The sequence below is a fragment of the Fopius arisanus genome, unplaced genomic scaffold (assembly GCF_000806365.1).
Source record: "Fopius arisanus strain USDA-PBARC FA_bdor unplaced genomic scaffold, ASM80636v1 scaffold00050, whole genome shotgun sequence".
In the NCBI taxonomy this organism is placed as follows: domain Eukaryota; kingdom Metazoa; phylum Arthropoda; class Insecta; order Hymenoptera; family Braconidae; genus Fopius; species Fopius arisanus.
Genome location: NW_011887789.1, coordinates 559592 through 578430, shown reverse-complemented (window position 1 = coordinate 578430; position 18839 = coordinate 559592). Strand labels below are relative to the sequence as shown.

The window sequence follows — 18839 nt, the reverse complement described above, 5'->3', positions numbered from 1 at the left end:
ATCCAGCTGGTGGCCAGACAGAGACTGGCATCCTGAAATGTGCCCCTACCACTGGAACTTTTACCCAGCAGGATGTTCAACCCAATGACACACACATTTAACAATCATAAACACCAATGTCGGGTTTTCGTTTTCGAGGGGATCCTGCGTTTGTATTGGTTTGACGATCGGGGGGGCGCGTCGGAAAAAGCGAGGGGAACACATTTGGCTCCGCCTTCCTGTTCACGCCCTCATTTACATTTTCCCTCTTGAATCTTCCCTCATTCTACCCCTGCATGCAACTAAAATCCACCCTAATTTCACTGACTACTCATTTCATTCAATTAATTTTTTTATAATCATTCGTTTTCACCAGAAAAAATTCACGTTGTACCACAAAATTCTGTTTTTAGTCACTGTCAGCTATCATGAGATTGAAATCTAATTACGATTCTTCATTTATGGATTTAATTAATATTATTCACTCAATTATTGTTTTCTCATAATTTTACAACTATTTTTTTCAGGAATTCACACCTTGTGGTGATATATTTCTATTGGGGCACTTTGTGAAAAAAAACAACAGTGAAAATATTCGTGAATAAAAAATCAAGTAATGATGTCTCGAATTAATTTCGATTACTTTGCATATATAGTTTGAGGATACGCCGACAGAATGGGAAAATAGAAAAAAAATAAGAAGCACCGGGAATTGATGGTGAGAATGTGAAATTGAAAGAGACTTCACAATGGAACGGTTTAAAGGTTTTCATTCAGGAGAATGATTTATTATCGCGTTGGGCTTGTTTTCTTTTTTTTTTTTTTAGTTTGAGAGTATTTTGAATATCAAGCCATTTCGATGCAGTTAATAAGTTGTTGTCCCACAAAATGCTTTTTTCAATTTTCAATTTTCTCGCTCAGAAATTTCTCTGAGAAAAAATACACCGAGTGGAAAAAAATTGAGGAAAATTTTTTATTGGACCATTGATTCCTTGAATATTCAACAAATGATAACGCATCACAATTTTTTTTCGAAATAATTCGATAGGATAGATTTTCGGGTAAAAAAAAATTGTGGTCGAAATATATTTTCCAAATTTTTAAAAAATTTCTGGAAAACTTTTCAGAAAATTTCTTTTATGAAACAAAAAAATGGGAAAACAAAACAATTTTATTTTTGGGAAAGGTTTTGAGAAATTTTTCAAAAAATTGAGTAGGAAATTTTTTTATAATTTCGATGGTGTATTTTTTGAGAATATCGAAAAATCCAAAAAGTAAGAAAACAACAGTATAATTAAAAGAAGAAATTATATTCGTTAAAGTTTCTAGAAAATGATAAAAGAAATATCCGAAACAACTTTTTGAAAAATTTTTCAAAGCATCTCCGAAAAATACAAATTAAAAAAAAAAATTACTGAAAAGTTTTCCAGGAATTTTTTGAAAATTTGGAAAAAAAATTCCGATTCCATTTTTCAAACCCGGGTTGCTGTGCAAAAAGGAGATTAACCAAGGATTTCCGAATTTTTTAAAGTAACGAATAAATGAGGAGGAAAATTTGTAGTAAACAAATAGAAGGATGAGAGTAGTTTATTAGCATGAAATTGATGAGCGTGTAATTCTATTGTAGTTCGGGTTTATTGTGAGTGTAAAGGTTGAGTTCTGGGGTTCGAGTGAATTTTCATGAGAAAAAATAGCGAAGGCCAGAGATGAAATATATGGGTATATGTGTTCCAGTAATTTTTTGGTGGTTTCAGTGGGCGCATCGATGGTTTGGTGTTGGAAAGGCACCTGTTTGTATACTCGAGTGGCTTCGCCGACCCATAAATCATCAAAGGAATGGACTAACCGCCTTTTATCACCCCGGTATTCTCCACATATAAAGTCTCAAGGGTACATTGAGAGTTGTAGTGGGTTTATTTGAAGATATAAAATGATGAACTGCTGGATGAATGCTTTCTAGTCGGAAAACCGTTCGGTTCTCATCGATGAGTGTGACCAACATCCCATGAGAAATCACATTCGATTTATTCTCCCGGCAATTATGAGAACAATGAGCTTACATTTTGCAATTGCAACGGTGAAAAAAGATAAATAAGGAATCGTATAGCAGAGTCATTGCGATGCAGACTTTCACAATGTGCATGTCATATATCCTCGGGTAAAACAAATAAACCAATGGGTGTCTTGAGAGAGCGGTGAAAAAACATTGATCAATGGCAGGTTTTGTGCACACATTAAAATTATGTTAAAGCTCCATGCAAAAAATTGGAGAAAAATATTGGGAAATTACTGGTGGATCAAAATATTTATCTGACATTTTCCTATTTCGCGTAATTATTAGTCAATAAATTTCATTGTTTTAATAATTCAATTATTAATTCGTTTATTTGGATTGAATAAACGGATTAATTTGTTTTTAATTGAAAAATTAGGAAAATGAACTTGGGGTCTAAAGGAGGGTGGGAGAAGGGAGACAAATATGGAGAGCAATTTTCCAAGGGGTGAAAATGCTCTGGAAACCGAAAATGTGAAGGTTGAATATTTTCACGAGACGATGGAACGACCACAAGAGAATGGAGTCTGGGAAATTGGAAATCGAGGACCATTAGTAACGCTTACCCGTTTACAATAAAAGAAAAATGGCGGTTCGAGGGTTATCCCGGGTGTCACAAGGACGCAAGTGCACAAAAGGTGATGCCTCGTGGGGTTTCATCACAAGGCGTGATCGAGACACACCAGGTCGCCTAAAACATTGCGCCATTTCGTCTGTCTCGGGAAAGAAAACATTTTCCGGGTACAACCGCCATAACAACAATGGGTTCACCCGAATTTATCCTCGGGACACAGGAATTTCCATCGTGAGTTTCTTGGAATGGACGATTGGGCGAAAATGTCCTTTTCCCAAACTAATAAAGAACCATTAATTTATTTATAAATTAGTGAATATCTAGGTAAAAAAAATTGTAATGGGACAATTTTTTAAAAATAAAAAAAAAATTTCTGGAAAACTTTTCAGAATTTTTTTTGAAACAAATGATTTAAAAATAAAAAAAAATTCCTATTCAAATTTTTGAAAAATTCTTCAAAACCTTTTCCAAAAATGAAATTATTTGCTTTCCGATTTGGATTTGTTTCATAAAAAAAAATTCTGGAAAGTTTTCCCGAAATTTTTTGAAAATTTGGAAAAAATATTCTGATTATAATTTTTTTTTTACCGGGATGTGCGATTTTCTCAGTATTTTCCCCACGAAAATTTTTGAAAGTCATTAATTTTTAGAGTGCCATGGGAGAATTATGTTTTCACTGCAATTCTGAGATTCTCCCCGTGATCGGGGGAAACCCCTTCACAATACAGAATGTTCTCTTCCTGCTCTGTGATCTCCCAGGGATTTCTTGTCTGAGTTTGCCTCCCCCAGCACTCGAAATTACCTAACCACCGAGGGATGTCACAATACAGACGTGATTACGAATCCGCCTGTTATCATCTAAACTACGGAGTTGTTAACCATCCCGGCGCCACATAAGTGCACGCTTCACATTCAATATATCATTCGATAATCCGCGTACATCTGATATCGAAGCCACAATTACCATTTTTTCACCACCACGACTCAATCATTCTCTCTCTCAAAAAAAAAAAAAAATCCAATCGATTATTTGCACTACTTTATTTACGAAAGAAATGAACAAGTTTCACATTCCCATTTTTTTAAAGCGTTCCCTATTTTCTTCGCCGAAGTTTCTGCCAAAAATTCACACAAAAAAGTCAGTGGAAGAAGAAAGGGAAGTGATGGGTGGGATGAGCACGAGGGGAATAATGATTCCGATTAGAGTACATCATGCTCGATGGATTGGCGTGGGACGTATTAATTCAACAGACGTAGATATGTGGATTGAGTATACATGGATTGTACGATTCCTCGACAGGGTGCACCTCAAATGTCTGGTAATAGGTGACACGTGTCAATCGTAAGCAAAGCCAACTCTCGTGGCCTGCGGGCATTGTCAAAATCATGGGAGACATGCCAGAATATCCTAGACCTTGCCATTTTTTACAAATGCCCCCTTCATCCATCCCAATGGGTATTAAACGTTAATCCGATTATTCATTCAAACTCCCATTCCCATTTCCCCATCCATATTTTCGCTATTGCGTACAGTAAAATAAATTTCTTCGACTTCTCTTTTTTTTTGTTTTTATCTTTATTTTTTTTTATTGTGTGTGGATTGTTGAGGAACAATTTATGAAGATTTTTTAATTCAAAAATAATCACCGGTACTTTTGACAGGCACTCCTGATACGTCACGATATTTAAAAAATAACGTGCGGCGGGGGAGGGAATAATTTATGAAAAATCGAACAAAAGCCTGAGGAATCGTTATATGTGGATCTTTCAGTGGATACGATGATAAATGGACCCTATAAAATTCCTTTCAACTGAATGCGCGGATGGTGGGCCACGCACTCCTTGATATATTACATTATACAAACCTATTAGAAATATTATTATTAGAAAACGCGTCTCGACTATGAGAAAAGACAGACAAACTGAGAGAAAAATTATCGAAATTTCACGTAATCATTCATCCAATAAATTATATAATAATTGGTAATTGTATAGAATGCATGAACATTTTCAGAATTGAAGTTTTTTTTTCATCTTCAAAGGAATCTGCACGAATTTCTTGAAAATTGATGAATGTCAGCGATTCCCAATTAATTACCGAAATTTTTTTTAATGTCTCTTTGTGTAATTACGATGAATAGTTCACCAGCGGTATCAATTATATAATTAATCATCTTGTTTTGGTATATCTCTCCCGTACACTTATATTCCTGAAACACCTTTCGCATATCTTCTAACCTTATCATATTTATGGGGCCAACTGAAAGTGCATCTACACGGAAACTGCATCGGGCCTCATGCATATTTTGGAATGAAATTTTTTTTTTCGTGTGAGACAATTCACTCGGTTTTCGACGAGAGGAATAATTCTTGTCTTCTTCTTTAATATTATTCAATTAAAAATCAATAATATTAAATATAATATTATATTTAATATTATTTAATAATCATGGCTGAGTTTAGGCGGAAAAATTGTTAAATGCCATATTTTTTTCTTTATTCCGGTTATTCCGGCAGACAGCTGAAATTGTGGCGTTGATTTTTAGTGGATGTTTAATATTTTCTCGATGTTTGCACATGAGGGTTTACAAACGATGCCCTGTGGGTGGTGGCGCAGAGGCGGTGTAATCCGGACACGCCCCAGCGTCGCGACGCTCTTATCGATCAACGTCAGTCTCATCGTCCGCGCCTGTCTGTCCGCGGTCTCCATTTTACTTTCATCCTTCATTCGAAATTCCCTCGCAAGTATTCAGTCAACTGGAATCACCATTGCCTGCTATTTCCGGCTCGATTCGTCGCGACAAAACAATTTCTCATTAAATTTCATCCCCAAACATTCACTATAAAAAAGATTTTTCGCTCTGAAAAATAATTTCATATTTATAATAATATTCATCCTACTATTTTAATCAATATCGATATTGCGGGATTCATTCAATTATTTATAATCGAATTGTTAATTTTATTTGAGGAACAATTGACGGAATTGTTTTAGTCATTTATTTTTTTGGACTTCGCGGTGAATTTTCATTTTATTTTTGAAAATGAGAAGAATTTTTTTTTCTCCGTTTAGGTGAGGCTGTACTGGTGGTTAACACTTGCTTTCGGCATTCACCCGGAGTTGACGTAAATGGATTAAATGGGTCTCCGTCGGTTGACTGAGCTGCCGAGGATAGAGAAGAGGACAAATTCAATTTAATCTTAACACTAATTCGATCTTGCCTACGGTTACACGGTGGATTAAACCGGCATGAAGTCCCTGCAAGATGCGTGTCCCGCAATTTTTTTTTTTTATCAACAGCCGCCATGACCGCTCCCTCAGTTTCTCTTCTATGAATTGGATGAATCAATTAATTATTGTCCGATCCATCAAAAAAAAATTCCCCTACATGTACAGCAATTCAAGAGTTCAATAATCGATGGGAGATCGATTCGCCATCATTATTTACAATTCAATCAAGGAACTAAAAAATTTCCTGATTAGAAATTCTCAAATTTTATTATTTATTTTTATTTGATTTCAGTGGAAAAATTATGATCATCAAAAGAGGAATACTGGGAGCGATGACAAAAAGGGTAATCCACAACTCAAGTCTTAGAGATGAAAATAAATATTCAAGTCTTGAATGGAAAACGTCGTGTCAGCATGTGTGATTGGCTGTCTCAGTCTTTATCAGCCGAAAATCCGATAGATTTATGAATTCGACGGATGTCCTGCCCCTTTTGAGTAAAAATTTACAGTTTTCGAGTTTTCTGACAAATTGTTAATTGGATTGACAAAAAAAATTTTCTCATCGTATTCAATGACGTGCAATAATTTTCCCGCATTTTTCAAAACTTAAAAAATGTTGAAAATTTTGGAAGAAAGCCAGGAAAATGATTTTTTTGTCCTTTGACTTCCTGGAACTGCATTAAATTAAAAAAATCGTCGCTCATCATTCCGTGAAATTGTGGAAAATCAATGGAATCAGTGGGGGAGGGGCGAAAGGGGAGGGAGGGTGAACTCATATATTTGGAAAACTACATAATATACTTTGGATACATGTACGAGACGAGTCATGGAATACTGAACGAGCCTTAGGAAGAGGAGAAAAGCAATGGGCGAGAGGATGAGCCGGAGGGAGGATCAAGGGAGAACCAGAAGAATGAAATGATCGAGTTATGCCTGATTGCCGCTTGTTGTTCCAGCTCGATAAACCGGACCCACTGGCGGACACAAATTTTCATCCCCCTCGGTCTTTTCCCCCTTTTTCTCTATTTTTCGAAATATTTTTTATCCCCAAGATCAATCCACTACTCGGTGAAAGATCAAATTATTCAAGATATTTAAAAGTCTCGTTACATCTGCCCGGGTAAAAAAAAATTGTAATCGAAATATTTTTTCCAATTTTCAAAAATTTCTGGAAAAATTTTCAGAATTTTTTTTTTGAAAAAAAAACATTGGGAATCGAAACAATTGAATTTTTGGGAAATGTTTTGAAAAATTTTTGCGAATATAATTTTTTCTTTTAATTATACTATTGTTTCCTTATTTTTTTTTATTTTTCAATATTTTCAAAAAAACGCCATCTAAATTATAAAAAAAATTTTCTTATTCAAATTTCTGAAAAATTCATCAAAACCTTTTCCAAAAAATAAAATAGCTTTCCTATTTTTTTTGTTTCATAAAAAAATCTTCTGAAAAGTTTTCCAAAAATTTTCCAAAAATTTTTCAAAAATATTCCGATTACAATTTTTTTTTAACCTGGATGGATTTATTGAAAGTCTATCAAATTTTATTCATCATCAAATGACCATATATGCACATATTCCCGCAGTAATATTAATAATTGTAGATCATTCCAGGGATTGCATAAATTGAAAGTATAATTTTCGTATGCAGCGGAAAACAATTCCTTTTCACCCCACGTCGGAGATGCTGATCATGAAATAATGGTACGTGTACTTGATATTAAATAAGCCCTTGGGTCTATCCTAAAACCCCGAAAGTTGAGTCGATCTCTAATGAACTGACTGGACCGTTAGTTTGGCGTTTTCGCTCAGTACTAGGTACACATGAGAGAATGGAGAAAGCGCACATGACTAACACACGTACTCTCCTCAATTTCCTATGTCTACAGAATCCCCCAGTGATACATTCTAACCCGATGTAAGTACATATGTACACTTGTTCTCACCCAACTCCCTCATTCTCGGATACAAAATAAATCCCGTTAGCGTTTCCCATTCCTTTTTCATTGCGCCCACGTATCGGTGAAAGACCAGAAACGAAATACTCGCGTGAGCATCTGTGAATATTTGTCTGTCTCATTTTTTTTTTCTTTTTTCGTCATTCCAACTTGTAAATCCAAGTGCACACAGGGGATTTTAAATTTACATTTTTACGGGATTAATTCTGGGCCCTTGAGGATTAATTTCGCTGTTGCAATTGTCGTAATGGACTTTCATTCCTGCTGTGCAGAGTCTGTCATTCTTCTTCTCGACATAAAAATTATTTTTTGGATTCTGAAATAATGAGGAGCCTCGGGTCCTAGGGATCAATTATTTTTTCACTTTAATCTCAACTTATTATTCGTAATTTACAGTACATTAATTGAAATCCGATGAAAAATCGATTATTTTACCGGAAAGACAAGAAAAAATTGTGAAAAAAAAGTGTTAAATTAAATAATTGTTATTTATTAATTTTTTTTTGGTCAAGTCAAATGAATAAATACCGTCAAAGATGACAGATACAATGGGGATGGAATTCCAGTCTAGACATTCCTCTTGAAACTTTCTTTTAAATTGTCGAACGCCGGGGGTTCATTTGCAGCCGCAAACGATCGCCGTTTGACAGGAAGTAAAAGAGAGGGAATCAATTGATGATAAAGTAATGCTAACCTCTTCATTTCTTCCCCCGATTTGCATGAAATTTCAATCCTTTGAGGGAAAAAAAATTCACCAGCCGTTAAAATCCTTTGATCTCTCCTCGAACCCGCGGATTACCGCGCAACCGCGTTTTAATTCCGCCCTTAATATTTAAATAAAACCGGAAGACCCAACGAGTACGTCATTCTCGGAGAATAGTCTAGGCCGGATATTCTCGATAATAAAAATAATTTTAAAGAGATTAATTATGGAATTGTTGAGGATAATTGCAATGTTTACAGCTGTATCAATCCGCGGTCGTGATATATTTCGCTCTCAGTGCGGACTTGTCGATTTATTTTGGTCTAGGGGGCAAAACCAGACCCGAGGGATGTGCATGTCGCATTAACCAGTTCACCAGATCGTGTAATCCTCAACAGTACTGTTCACCCTGGGTAATTCTCAGTTTGGGGTGGATTATTTGACATTTGACACATGTAACGATAGAAATATATCAATTGGTTCCTCTTTTCCGCGTGAAATATCTCAAAGGATAATACACCATTCACACGAAAAACATTTAATAAAAATGGTAATTTATTGAAATAAAAATGACATTTTACGTAATTCCGAAAATGGAACGAAATGGAATCGAGGGAATTAAATAATTTACCCTCGATAAATATTTATCTGAGTCATGCATCCACTTAATCAACATCAAATATACACTCGGGGAATAAAATCTTCTCTCGATATATTATTGATATCGCGGATAAAAAATAATACTGAAGTACTTAAATCTCGAAAAGTCGAAATGACAGGCGAGTGCACCCAGTAGTGCTCTCTCCATGGATTTGTTTCGCGAAATCTCAAAGTGAAAGAGTAAAAAGTTTTTAGGGCGCAATAGAAAGTCAGGGAAGAAAAAGCTCGGAGGTAGCAATTTAGCGGATTATGCACTGCACAATTCCGGCGGGGAATTGTTCATTGTTTCGTGGGGACACGAATGGAAGTGAGAGCTGAAGAAAAAAAAAAAAGGGAACGGGGAGAATTAGAGAGAGACATGATTTACTTTTCCACCATCGGATTTACTGTGTTGGATCGTGTGCATGTGTGCGTGGATACATAACAGGATTATGTACGAGGGGGAGACGTGGAAGGTGCGCATTTGGGGGGGGTGAGAAGAATAGACTTGGTGAGGGTGGGAAATAGTGACAAGTGAACTACATAATAGTCCTTGAAATAGATTCATCATGTTTAAATAAACCCGAGGGGTTTATCAGTGAATAAATAAAATATAGATGCACACGGTAAAAATTACACGGAATAATATTTTTATTCGGTTAATTTTCAATTAATTAATTTAGCTCAGGGAAAAAATGGGGAAAAAAATGTCAGGTTGAAGAATGTCATCGGTCGATCAAACAATATTCTCAACAATGTAAAAGTGACCTTTGAACCGGGGTAATAACGCGGCACATTCGTTCGTCCGTTATAATAAATATGGTGTGTAAATGTGTGGGTGAAATTGACGAATGTGCCAGGATCACGCAGGGGTGACTGGCATTATTGGCCACGTATGTACGGATCTTTCCAGATTCGATCTCAGCGGTGGTCTCCACGGTGTTTTTCTGACTGGTGGAAGACGAAAGCATTTCTGAACGAGTGGAGATTGATGAATCTTTCACATCCAAAGAACGCGGTTCTCATAATTTTGTGAACCTTTTGATGCACGTCTCGTAGAAAGTGATAGATTTACATCTGACCTAATAGGGTCAATTCGAATTACTCCTGGACACTGGAAATTTACCAGAGAAAGAGTTTTCTCTTTCTCTTTCTAGAAAATGGATGAAATATTACGTAAAAATTCTTGAACACAATGATTCGTGAAATCCCTGAAGATTTTTGAGATTGAAGGAAAATTTTTGTGTGACTTTCATTGGGAATAATATAAATTGTCTGGATATAAATTGAAATGACGTCACGTCAGTCATGGATTGACCAAAGGGTTCAGCCTAGAAAGTAAATTAGTGGTGCGAGTGTTCATGGGCCTCGGGGAGCTCGAATACTTGAATAAAAGCATAAAGGTGAAATTTGAATGCATATCGCATTTCGACGAGCCGCACATTATCAAATGAAATTCTCTCGGCAGACGTAGGTATAATGTCAAAGGCAGTCATTGGGATTGAATTTGAATTGATCAACGGAAAATTGACGCTCCCCTTTTTCGCATAAACCCGCGGAGAAAATAAAATAGTCCAAATTACGTGAGTATTGCTATGGACATGGTAAAAATTACCACAAACGTCTGAATAATTAAATTTCCTTCAGGAAAAATATATTTGAAAAATCATTATCAATAGCTGACGATAAATCAATTTTAATAGAATTTTTTTCTCCACTTTCGGTATTTTTATAATTTCACGTGCAGACGTTTTATTAGTTGATATAAATTTATAAGGAAATATGACAGAATTTTTGAATTTGAGGGTGAGGGGGGAGTGAAAAGTCGGATCATCAAAAAGATCATGAATTTTCATGTTATTTATCCGGTGATTTTAATGAAGGTGCGTCATAAAGTTTAGAAGCGTCACTGATTACTCAGAAAAAAGAGAAAAATTGAGGAAAAAAATGACGAACCGTCATCATCAAGTGGTTTAATGACGAGGGCGTGTTTGGTAGACGCGGTGTCGCCTAGTTTTTGTCGGGAGCCGTGACTATCCGGGGGCTCGTAAAATTTCCATCGCCTCAAGGGTTGTCGCATCCCTTTTCATCGGCCGAGAAGAGAAATAAATAATTTCCGAGAGCTTACCAAGTTGCAAGAACGGATGCTCGAATCCCGTGCAGCCGTAAATCAAGCAATCAACCGCTATAAATGTCCACCCACGCCGATTAAACATTTTCGAGAGCGCTCTGGACGATTTTTATGTCCGTTTGATTCGCCAAGGGTTGGATCCACCGAATTATTCTTTTTCGCTATTCTCCGTCTTGTAGATATATGACGACACATGACCGGGGATTCGACTCGCCGTCCTTACGACACATTGTTGCATCAACAGAATTTTAAACGTCCACATCCAGACCTCCATTTTTTAAATCAAACACCGTGCGTAAGAATTTTTTTTTTTCACTTGCGCTAGAAAGTTTAAAAATACGATATTCACCCCTGCGGTCACTCGAAGTCCAGTGAACCTCCGGTAAACGACGAAATTTCCAATTCTCTTCCTCATTTTTTTTTATTATATAATTATATTAATTATTCGAAAGATATTCGCAATGGAATGAGGTGAGTAAATTTTCATAAAGGAAATAATTGCAAAGCAATAATAATTAATATTGAAGAAATTAGCCATATTTTTAAACAGTATGTATTTTTTTTATTTCACGATAAACATAAGGAGTAAATAACGTTAGACCGTTCAAAAAATAAAAGTTTATCGTACAAGACTCTTGGCTACATATAGTAAGCATTCATCGTAATCGATACTCCGTGTATATAATAACTTGACCAATCGAAAAATCGTAAAGATCTTAAACAAATCTTTTTTGCCGCATGAATTCGTTTGTTAAAAATTGTTTGACAATTATTGAAGACATTTTTGAAAGCCGACCGATTTTTTATATTTCGAACATTTAAATTGTCATCAGCCAATAATTTTTTGGTAATTTTCGAATAACGATTTTTTGGGCATAAGGAAGATTTGCTTGAGAACGTATCCGTTTTTCTCTCAGTGTACTATATCTAGTCTTATGAATAAAAAATAATTCAACTTGATTGAGGAGTAATGAAGACCCCATGCAGTGTCTAAATCATCTCATGGTGGTCCTAATTATCAATTCGGACGTTTTATTTAGAGTACGAGGATAGAGCCACTTCAAACTTCAGTAATTCCTATTCTTCCCGATAATACGATAAAATCACTTGAATGACATGTTTGATAAATTTGGTTTGAGCATTGTTTCTTTATTACAAAACAACCGATTGGTCATGATTATGAATCGGTTGAACCGAGAAGCAATAGCTCACCGATTGAGATAAAATCGGAATTGAGTATTTTGAGTACAAATTTATCAGGTCTTCAGTCGATTGGAAGAAAGATTCTCAATTACTCAGAATCGTGTGGTATATCTTTTGAGAATAATTGTTTCAAATTTTTATGTACAAAAAATATGATATTCAGGTGAAAAACAATTTTTCATGAAATTTCAGAGGATCAGGGAGTATCCAGTGATTTCCCTGCCAGAGTTGCTGCTTTGGACAACACGATTTGAATATCCATCGACGGAAAATTCTGTAAAAGTTTCACATTGGTAGCAAAATCATTATCCAATAATTGATCTCTGAGTAACAGTATCATAGCGCAGCAAATGTGTGTTAAAAATCCGAATCTCTTCTCATCGGCAAAGAGGGAATCCCAAATTCTCATGACATCGGGCAGTGGAAATTCTTGGGAGAGGAGTAACGTAAGCCATCTGTTGATATCAGACATTTTTATCATTAAGCAAAACTTTAGAATCTCAGCTGAATATTAATTATTATAACATTCCACTAATACCACGATCACAATCATAAAAATAATATTATTATTCGATAATATCCTGAACAAAAAAAATCACCTGAAGCTGTAGTATTGTGGGCACAGATCTTGCTGCTGAAGTCTGGTCCACACCTCCTGATCATTAGCCTTGACTTGCTGGCTGAGTTTAATCATCATGGCATTGATGCCAAACTCAGCCTCATCCAACGATTTGATGAAGAAATCTCGTATTTCAGCCATGAGATTGGTGAAGCAAAAAAATGTATCAGCCTCAGCCCACTCTGAGGCCAATTACAAGGGAATTAAAATTTAAATAACAGTAAAACAACAAGTGGATTACCAACGACAAACTTACCACGCCATTTGCTGTCAGGGTCGCACGCAAATGCATGATAAATGGGTCCCACTATTTCATTCATACCCTGTACGTATCCCTGACCGGGATTCAATTTTGCGTAGAGGAATAAAATTCTCTCCAGCACCTCCCAATGTGCCTCACCCCCTTCAGCCAACGGGGCATAATCTTCAGGAGCTTTTCTCACCGATACCGCGATCTGCAAGGAATTTTGACAACTGATGTGGAACTAAGACCATAAGATTCACCTTTGATAATTATCGTGATACTTTGTCCTTTCATACTCTACCTGCTACTTCCAGCAGCATAATAAAAAACAATTTGATTATTATTTTTATTAGATTGACGACTGAAGGGTGTATGCAAAGAATATAAAATGGAAAATAAGTGTGCAGGGAACGAAGAGAGAATAATTTTACCTTCGTCACACCCAAGCCCTTTCTCTCGACATTCGCACTTCTCAGTACAGTATGCTGCACTCTGCAGTGCAAACGTTTTGGACCATTGGCGTCTACGATGGCCTGACAGGGATAATCAGTACCCTGTTGGAAAAATGATATGTCTGGGCACAGTCTCCTCACATCCTTGTCGATTTGCAGGAGAACTTCATTGTCCTTGAAGAAAGTCTGCCACTTGCTGCCAGGACTCGAGTTCAGGGGATGATCGTGCAGAGTTACATCGACTCTCTCACCCTCTAGACTCTTTTCCCCTGGCATTACGATTAAATCCGCTGGAAATCACAGAATTTCAGTCACGATGGGCTAGGAATATTCAAAACTCTGAATATGGCGTACCTATAAACGTATTGTATAAATCTCGCTTCCTCTTGAGGGTTTCATCCCAGTTCGATTTGGTCAAGGGAAGATAATTCAGTAATAACTTCCAACAGAGAGATCTTAAACCTCCTTCGTCAGGAATTCCTGGAAATTCCGAGAGAATAATGCGACTTGAAAGCTTTTGTCTTTATTTTTTTTCAATTAATCAATTCTTGCACTGTAATTACCGTGGAAACATATCCGTTTAAGATGTGAAATGTCGATTTCTTCCTCGTTCAATACTTCTTCGAACTCAATCAACCTGTCAATATCGATATCAATGAATTGCACTGTCTCCACATTACACCGAAAAATTACAAACAGAAATGACTCACCTCTTCTTCAAAATGCTCATTTTTACGACTCATAAATTCGTGAGTTCCAGTTACTCGAGTACTGGGAGAAAAAAAAAACAAAAATTAAAGGCAATGAAAGGAGTAGAAAGTAATGGAAATGTATACTTTACACAATTGAAATTGGCTCGCAGTGTTGGAGCTGTTAGTTGACAGATAATATTATCACCATTCTCCCCAATCCGGATTTCTCATTGTAATTGAGTCTGCGGATTTATCAGGGATTTACAAGGCTTATCACGACCACATGCCCATTATCGAGAGACCTCGACACTTTGAAATAAAAAATAAATGTTGCAGCATAACCTAAACATTCGCTTTTGGCACCTCAAGGACAAACGTTTATGTATTTACGGTCAAATGAGCATTAACGATCACTTATTTGCACCAAGTTCTGCTGAGGCGTTTTTGGCTGTGCTTGATCCCAATTACTCTTTCATTTATTACGATTCTTTTGACACATTGACACCCACAAAATGAAAACAAATCGACTTCATGACAACTGGCGCCGCCACTGCAAGTGGACGCGCCCTCAAATCCTCCAGATTCCTCTCCAGAACTTCGATAACCTCACGTTGAATTTCTCGCAATTATAATCGTAAGTAATTACAACTCAGTAATTACCCGTAAATCATTGAAAATGCCCTGGAAATTGCCAACACCGGTTTATTGGGTGAGTGGAATAGCGACATGTGTCGGTGCAGCTTGCATAATGAAGTGAGTAAATAACCTAGATCCGGTATCAAATCAGATCTATAATTTAATAATAAATCAGATATCATCGAGTGATGATCGATACATATTTCAGTTGAATTACCCCAAGTGCTCTAAAATTTTTTGGAATCCCGAGCATTTATTCATTTTTTCACGCAGCACTTATGGTCGGATCCATAAATTTGTAACAGGGACATTGCCGGGGGGAAAGAATACACAGGCCATGAGGACTTGACGGACAAAGTTGTAATAGTAACTGGAGCTAACACAGGAATTGGAAAGGAAGTAACTCGAGGAATGGCTCAGCGAGGAGCAAAAGTTGTCATGGCTTGTAGAGATTTATTCAAATGTGAAACGGTCAGTACTCCCCTCACTCGTAAAATTCGATAAAAATCATTGGATTCATGAGAATTTCTGCAATCTCCAGACACGTCAAGAGATCGTTCTAGAAACTAGAAATAAATACGTCTATTGTAGATCATGCGATCTATCCGTGCAAAAGAGCATTCATGAGTTTGTCAGAAATTTCAAAAAAGGTGAATGGCCCAATTTCAATGATTGTGAATATCTCGATGAATTCAGATAGACACACGATAAAATGATTTTCATGTTATCATAATTTTTTAGAACATGGCAGGCTTGACATCTTGATAAATAATGCTGGAGTTATGAGATGCCCGAAGACTTTAACTGCCGATGGAATTGAGATGCAGCTTGGTGTTAATCACATTGGGCACTTTCTGCTGACTAATTTATTATTAGATACGATCAAGGCGTCTGCTCCTGCGAGAATAGTCAATGTCTCTAGTGTAGCTCATACTAGAGGCAGCATCAATACCCATGATCTCAACAGCACTAACAGTTATGATGCAGGCGAAGCTTATGCACAGAGTAAATTAGCAAATATTTTATTCACAAAGGAACTCGCAAAAAAACTAAAAGGTCTGTTGAAAATGTAAGGTAAATAATTCCCAGATGACCCAGACTCATGTAAAGTATGAAATCGATGAATTTTTTTCAGATACTGGAGTTACCGTCAATGCCGTTCATCCAGGAATCGTTGACACGGAATTAATGAGGCATATGTCCTTCAGCAAGAGTGTATTAGCTAATTTCTTTATAAAGCCTCTTTTTTGGGTATTTCTTAAAACCCCAAAACAAGGAGCACAAACTGTGATATTCACAGCGTTGGATCCGTCATTAAACGATGTCACAGGAGCATATTTCAGGTAATTAGGCATTCAATTTGTTGAAGAGGGATATGAATGAATCATTAGATCCCTTATTATATTATTATATTCGAATTCTTTCAGTAATTTGCAAAGGGCGGAGGAATCCGAAAATGCAAAAGACGAGAAGATGGCATCGTGGTTGTGGCAGACCAGTGCGAAATGGACAAAACTCAACTTGAGCTAGTAAATAAATCATATTTAATGATGAGCAATTCGGCAAGTGTAAAAAAAATGATTTTGAATTACATGAACATTAGATTTTTAAATTGGTTTCGCTCAATTTGATACTTGCTCACTCTTTCTCGGGGGAATCGATTCTCATGAATGGTTTTACGAGCTCCATTGACTTATTGAATAATTTTTCTGCTGTGGCTTCATCTAGAGCAAGTTCGGAGGGATTTGACAGCTCACAATCACTGAAAGAAGGAAATTTTAGAAATGTTGCAGAATAGGACCGGAAGACGACATTATTGATGGGTTACCTGAGGTACTTCCCGGATTTTTCACTCAGTGAATTCGATACAGCCGCGTAAATAGTCGTTTGAGCTCCTTCAACTGGACTCTTCATTAGTAACCACATCCACGGCAGCATAATTAATTTAAGTAAACGAGCTTGGTTGATTGGTGAACTCCTCATGTGTCGTGTTCCCCGGACTAATCCAGGATTTACAGCGTTTATTGTTACGTGTGTGTCTGTAAATAATTTTTTAAATTATCCATTTAGGATTGGAATTTTTTCAACCGTTTACCTTTGAGTAGTTGACTCATGTGTCTCGCCATCATAATCATCGCCAATTTACTCTGTCCGAATGCCTCGCCAGCGCTGAATTTCTCTTCTAAATTCAAATCATCGAGATGTATTTCACTTGTTGTATGACTCTCTGCAGAAATGTTGATGATTCGTCCTTGTTGAGAGGCTTTCAATTTCGGTAGGAGCAGTTGCGTCAGCAAAAAATGTCCTGCAATAATTCATTCAAAAACCCATTTCATTTTATTCTCAATCATTATTCTAATTACTCACCCAAGTAATTGGTAACAAAATGCAACTCGAACCCCTCGTCCGTTTTTTTCTGGGGATGGAAAACAATTCCAGCGTTGTTGATAAGGATATCCACCTCATCAACTTCTACAAGAGATAAAAAAAGGTATTAAGAGTGGATTTTGGATTTGACCGAATGAAATCTAAAATTCATTCACCAAATTTCTCAACGAAATTCCGTATACTCTGCAAAGATGATAAATCGATTTTTCTAACGTCGACTTTGGCGTCGGGAATAACGCGAATTTTCTCAGCAATAGCTTTCCCGGATTTTTCATCTCTGACTGCCAGGATAATACGTCCACCACGTTTAGCTAATTCAATTGCTATTTCTTTACCCATACCACTGGATGCACCAGTAATTACAACTGTTTTCCCATCGATTCTCTCCTCACTCGGGCATTTCTGGCCCGCCATGTAGTTTCTAAAATTTTCAAATGTATAAATGTGAATTAAAAAAGTTCTTTTCCAATTATTGAGTTAATTTTGACTGATGTTTGTGTAATTTTAATCGATTTCAAGTGGAATATCAACAGAATTTTCAAAAAAAAATTATTGTATTTTATTCCTCAGAAAAAATGGAACTTTTACCTTAAAGCAGTTATCACTCCCAAAAATAAACCGATGAGATAAGGCCACCATGAGTCCATCAGAGGACTGAACTCCTCCATGACTTTATGAAATTCCTTAATCGTCATTTTTTGACAGTTCAGATGGAAATATTGAATCTACTTTCGAGTATCTCTGAAATTGTGGAGAGGAATAACCCAACAAATATAAATCTCCGTCTTCACTAGAGAGACGACGTTGGAGTGATTTTGTCGGGGGGAAATATGATTAATTGGTTTTTATTAACGGTGGCTTTGGAAATAGGGGTCCGGATGTGATGGCTGTCCACGCCGTTACCTAGCAGCTGGTTGATCCTCTTTTTCAAGAATCATCTCTACACTGATCTCACTTCGTTCCATTCCTTTAATCCTAATCGAATATTCCGAAATTTTTTAATTTTCTATATTCAATTCAATGGATTTTATCATGCGAGCGCATAATTTATGCAATAAATTCGCGGCTTTGTTTTTAAAAATTCATAATAAATTGCGAAATGCGCGAAAAGATACCGAAATGAATTGGAATTCGCCCTTACGAAAGCTGCAATCCATTGATGTGGAAGGGGGAAACCACATCTTATCGAATTTCAATGAAAAAAATTATTCAATATATTGAAGATATACCACTAATGAAATTATATTTTCAGAATGAGCGTGTTGTCTAATTAGCAGCGTGCTTGCCTACCACGCCGACGGCCAGGGTTCGATCCCGCCGTCATTCATTTTTTTTTT

General features: G+C 36.5%; 3 protein-coding genes across 8 annotated transcripts; 1 reads left to right on the top strand and 2 right to left on the bottom strand.

Moving 5' to 3' along the window:
- Positions 1-11871: 11871 nt before the first annotated feature.
- Positions 11872-14992, bottom strand: LOC105267782 (TBC1 domain family member 13). Of its 2 annotated transcripts, XM_011306873.1 has the most exons (9): positions 14869-14992; positions 14628-14787; positions 14497-14557; positions 14350-14423; positions 14141-14266; positions 13766-14076; positions 13347-13545; positions 13071-13272; positions 11872-12926 (listed from the first exon to the last, which is right to left on the bottom strand). In XM_011306873.1, the coding sequence occupies exons 3-9, from the start codon at positions 14514-14516 to the stop codon at positions 12668-12670; spliced, it is 1191 nt and encodes a 396-aa protein (XP_011305175.1). In that variant the 5' UTR covers positions 14517-14557; positions 14628-14787; positions 14869-14992; the 3' UTR covers positions 11872-12667. The 2 variants fall into 2 exon arrangements, with proteins under 2 accessions (XP_011305175.1, XP_011305174.1); XM_011306872.1 differs by having other exon boundaries at positions 14628-14991.
- A 37-nt stretch (positions 14993-15029) lies between these two features.
- On the top strand, positions 15030-16988 carry LOC105267783 (retinol dehydrogenase 13). Of its 5 annotated transcripts, XM_011306876.1 has the most exons (7): positions 15048-15231; positions 15420-15585; positions 15656-15764; positions 15856-16170; positions 16250-16457; positions 16542-16643; positions 16897-16988. In XM_011306876.1, coding segments are annotated over exons 1-7 (978 nt in total). In that variant the 5' UTR covers positions 15048-15154; the 3' UTR covers positions 16898-16988. The 5 variants fall into 5 exon arrangements, with proteins under 5 accessions (XP_011305181.1, XP_011305178.1, XP_011305177.1 ...); XM_011306879.1 differs by lacking the exon at positions 16897-16988 and having other exon boundaries at positions 15030-15112; positions 16542-16726; XM_011306875.1 differs by lacking the exon at positions 16897-16988 and having other exon boundaries at positions 15049-15231; positions 16542-16726.
- Positions 16658-18603, bottom strand: LOC105267784 (retinol dehydrogenase 13). The gene is made up of 6 exons (XM_011306880.1): positions 18091-18603; positions 17658-17923; positions 17482-17586; positions 17210-17419; positions 16943-17153; positions 16658-16876 (listed from the first exon to the last, which is right to left on the bottom strand). The coding sequence occupies exons 1-6, from the start codon at positions 18195-18197 to the stop codon at positions 16753-16755; spliced, it is 1023 nt and encodes a 340-aa protein (XP_011305182.1). The 5' UTR covers positions 18198-18603; the 3' UTR covers positions 16658-16752.
- Positions 18604-18839: the final 236 nt, after the last annotated feature.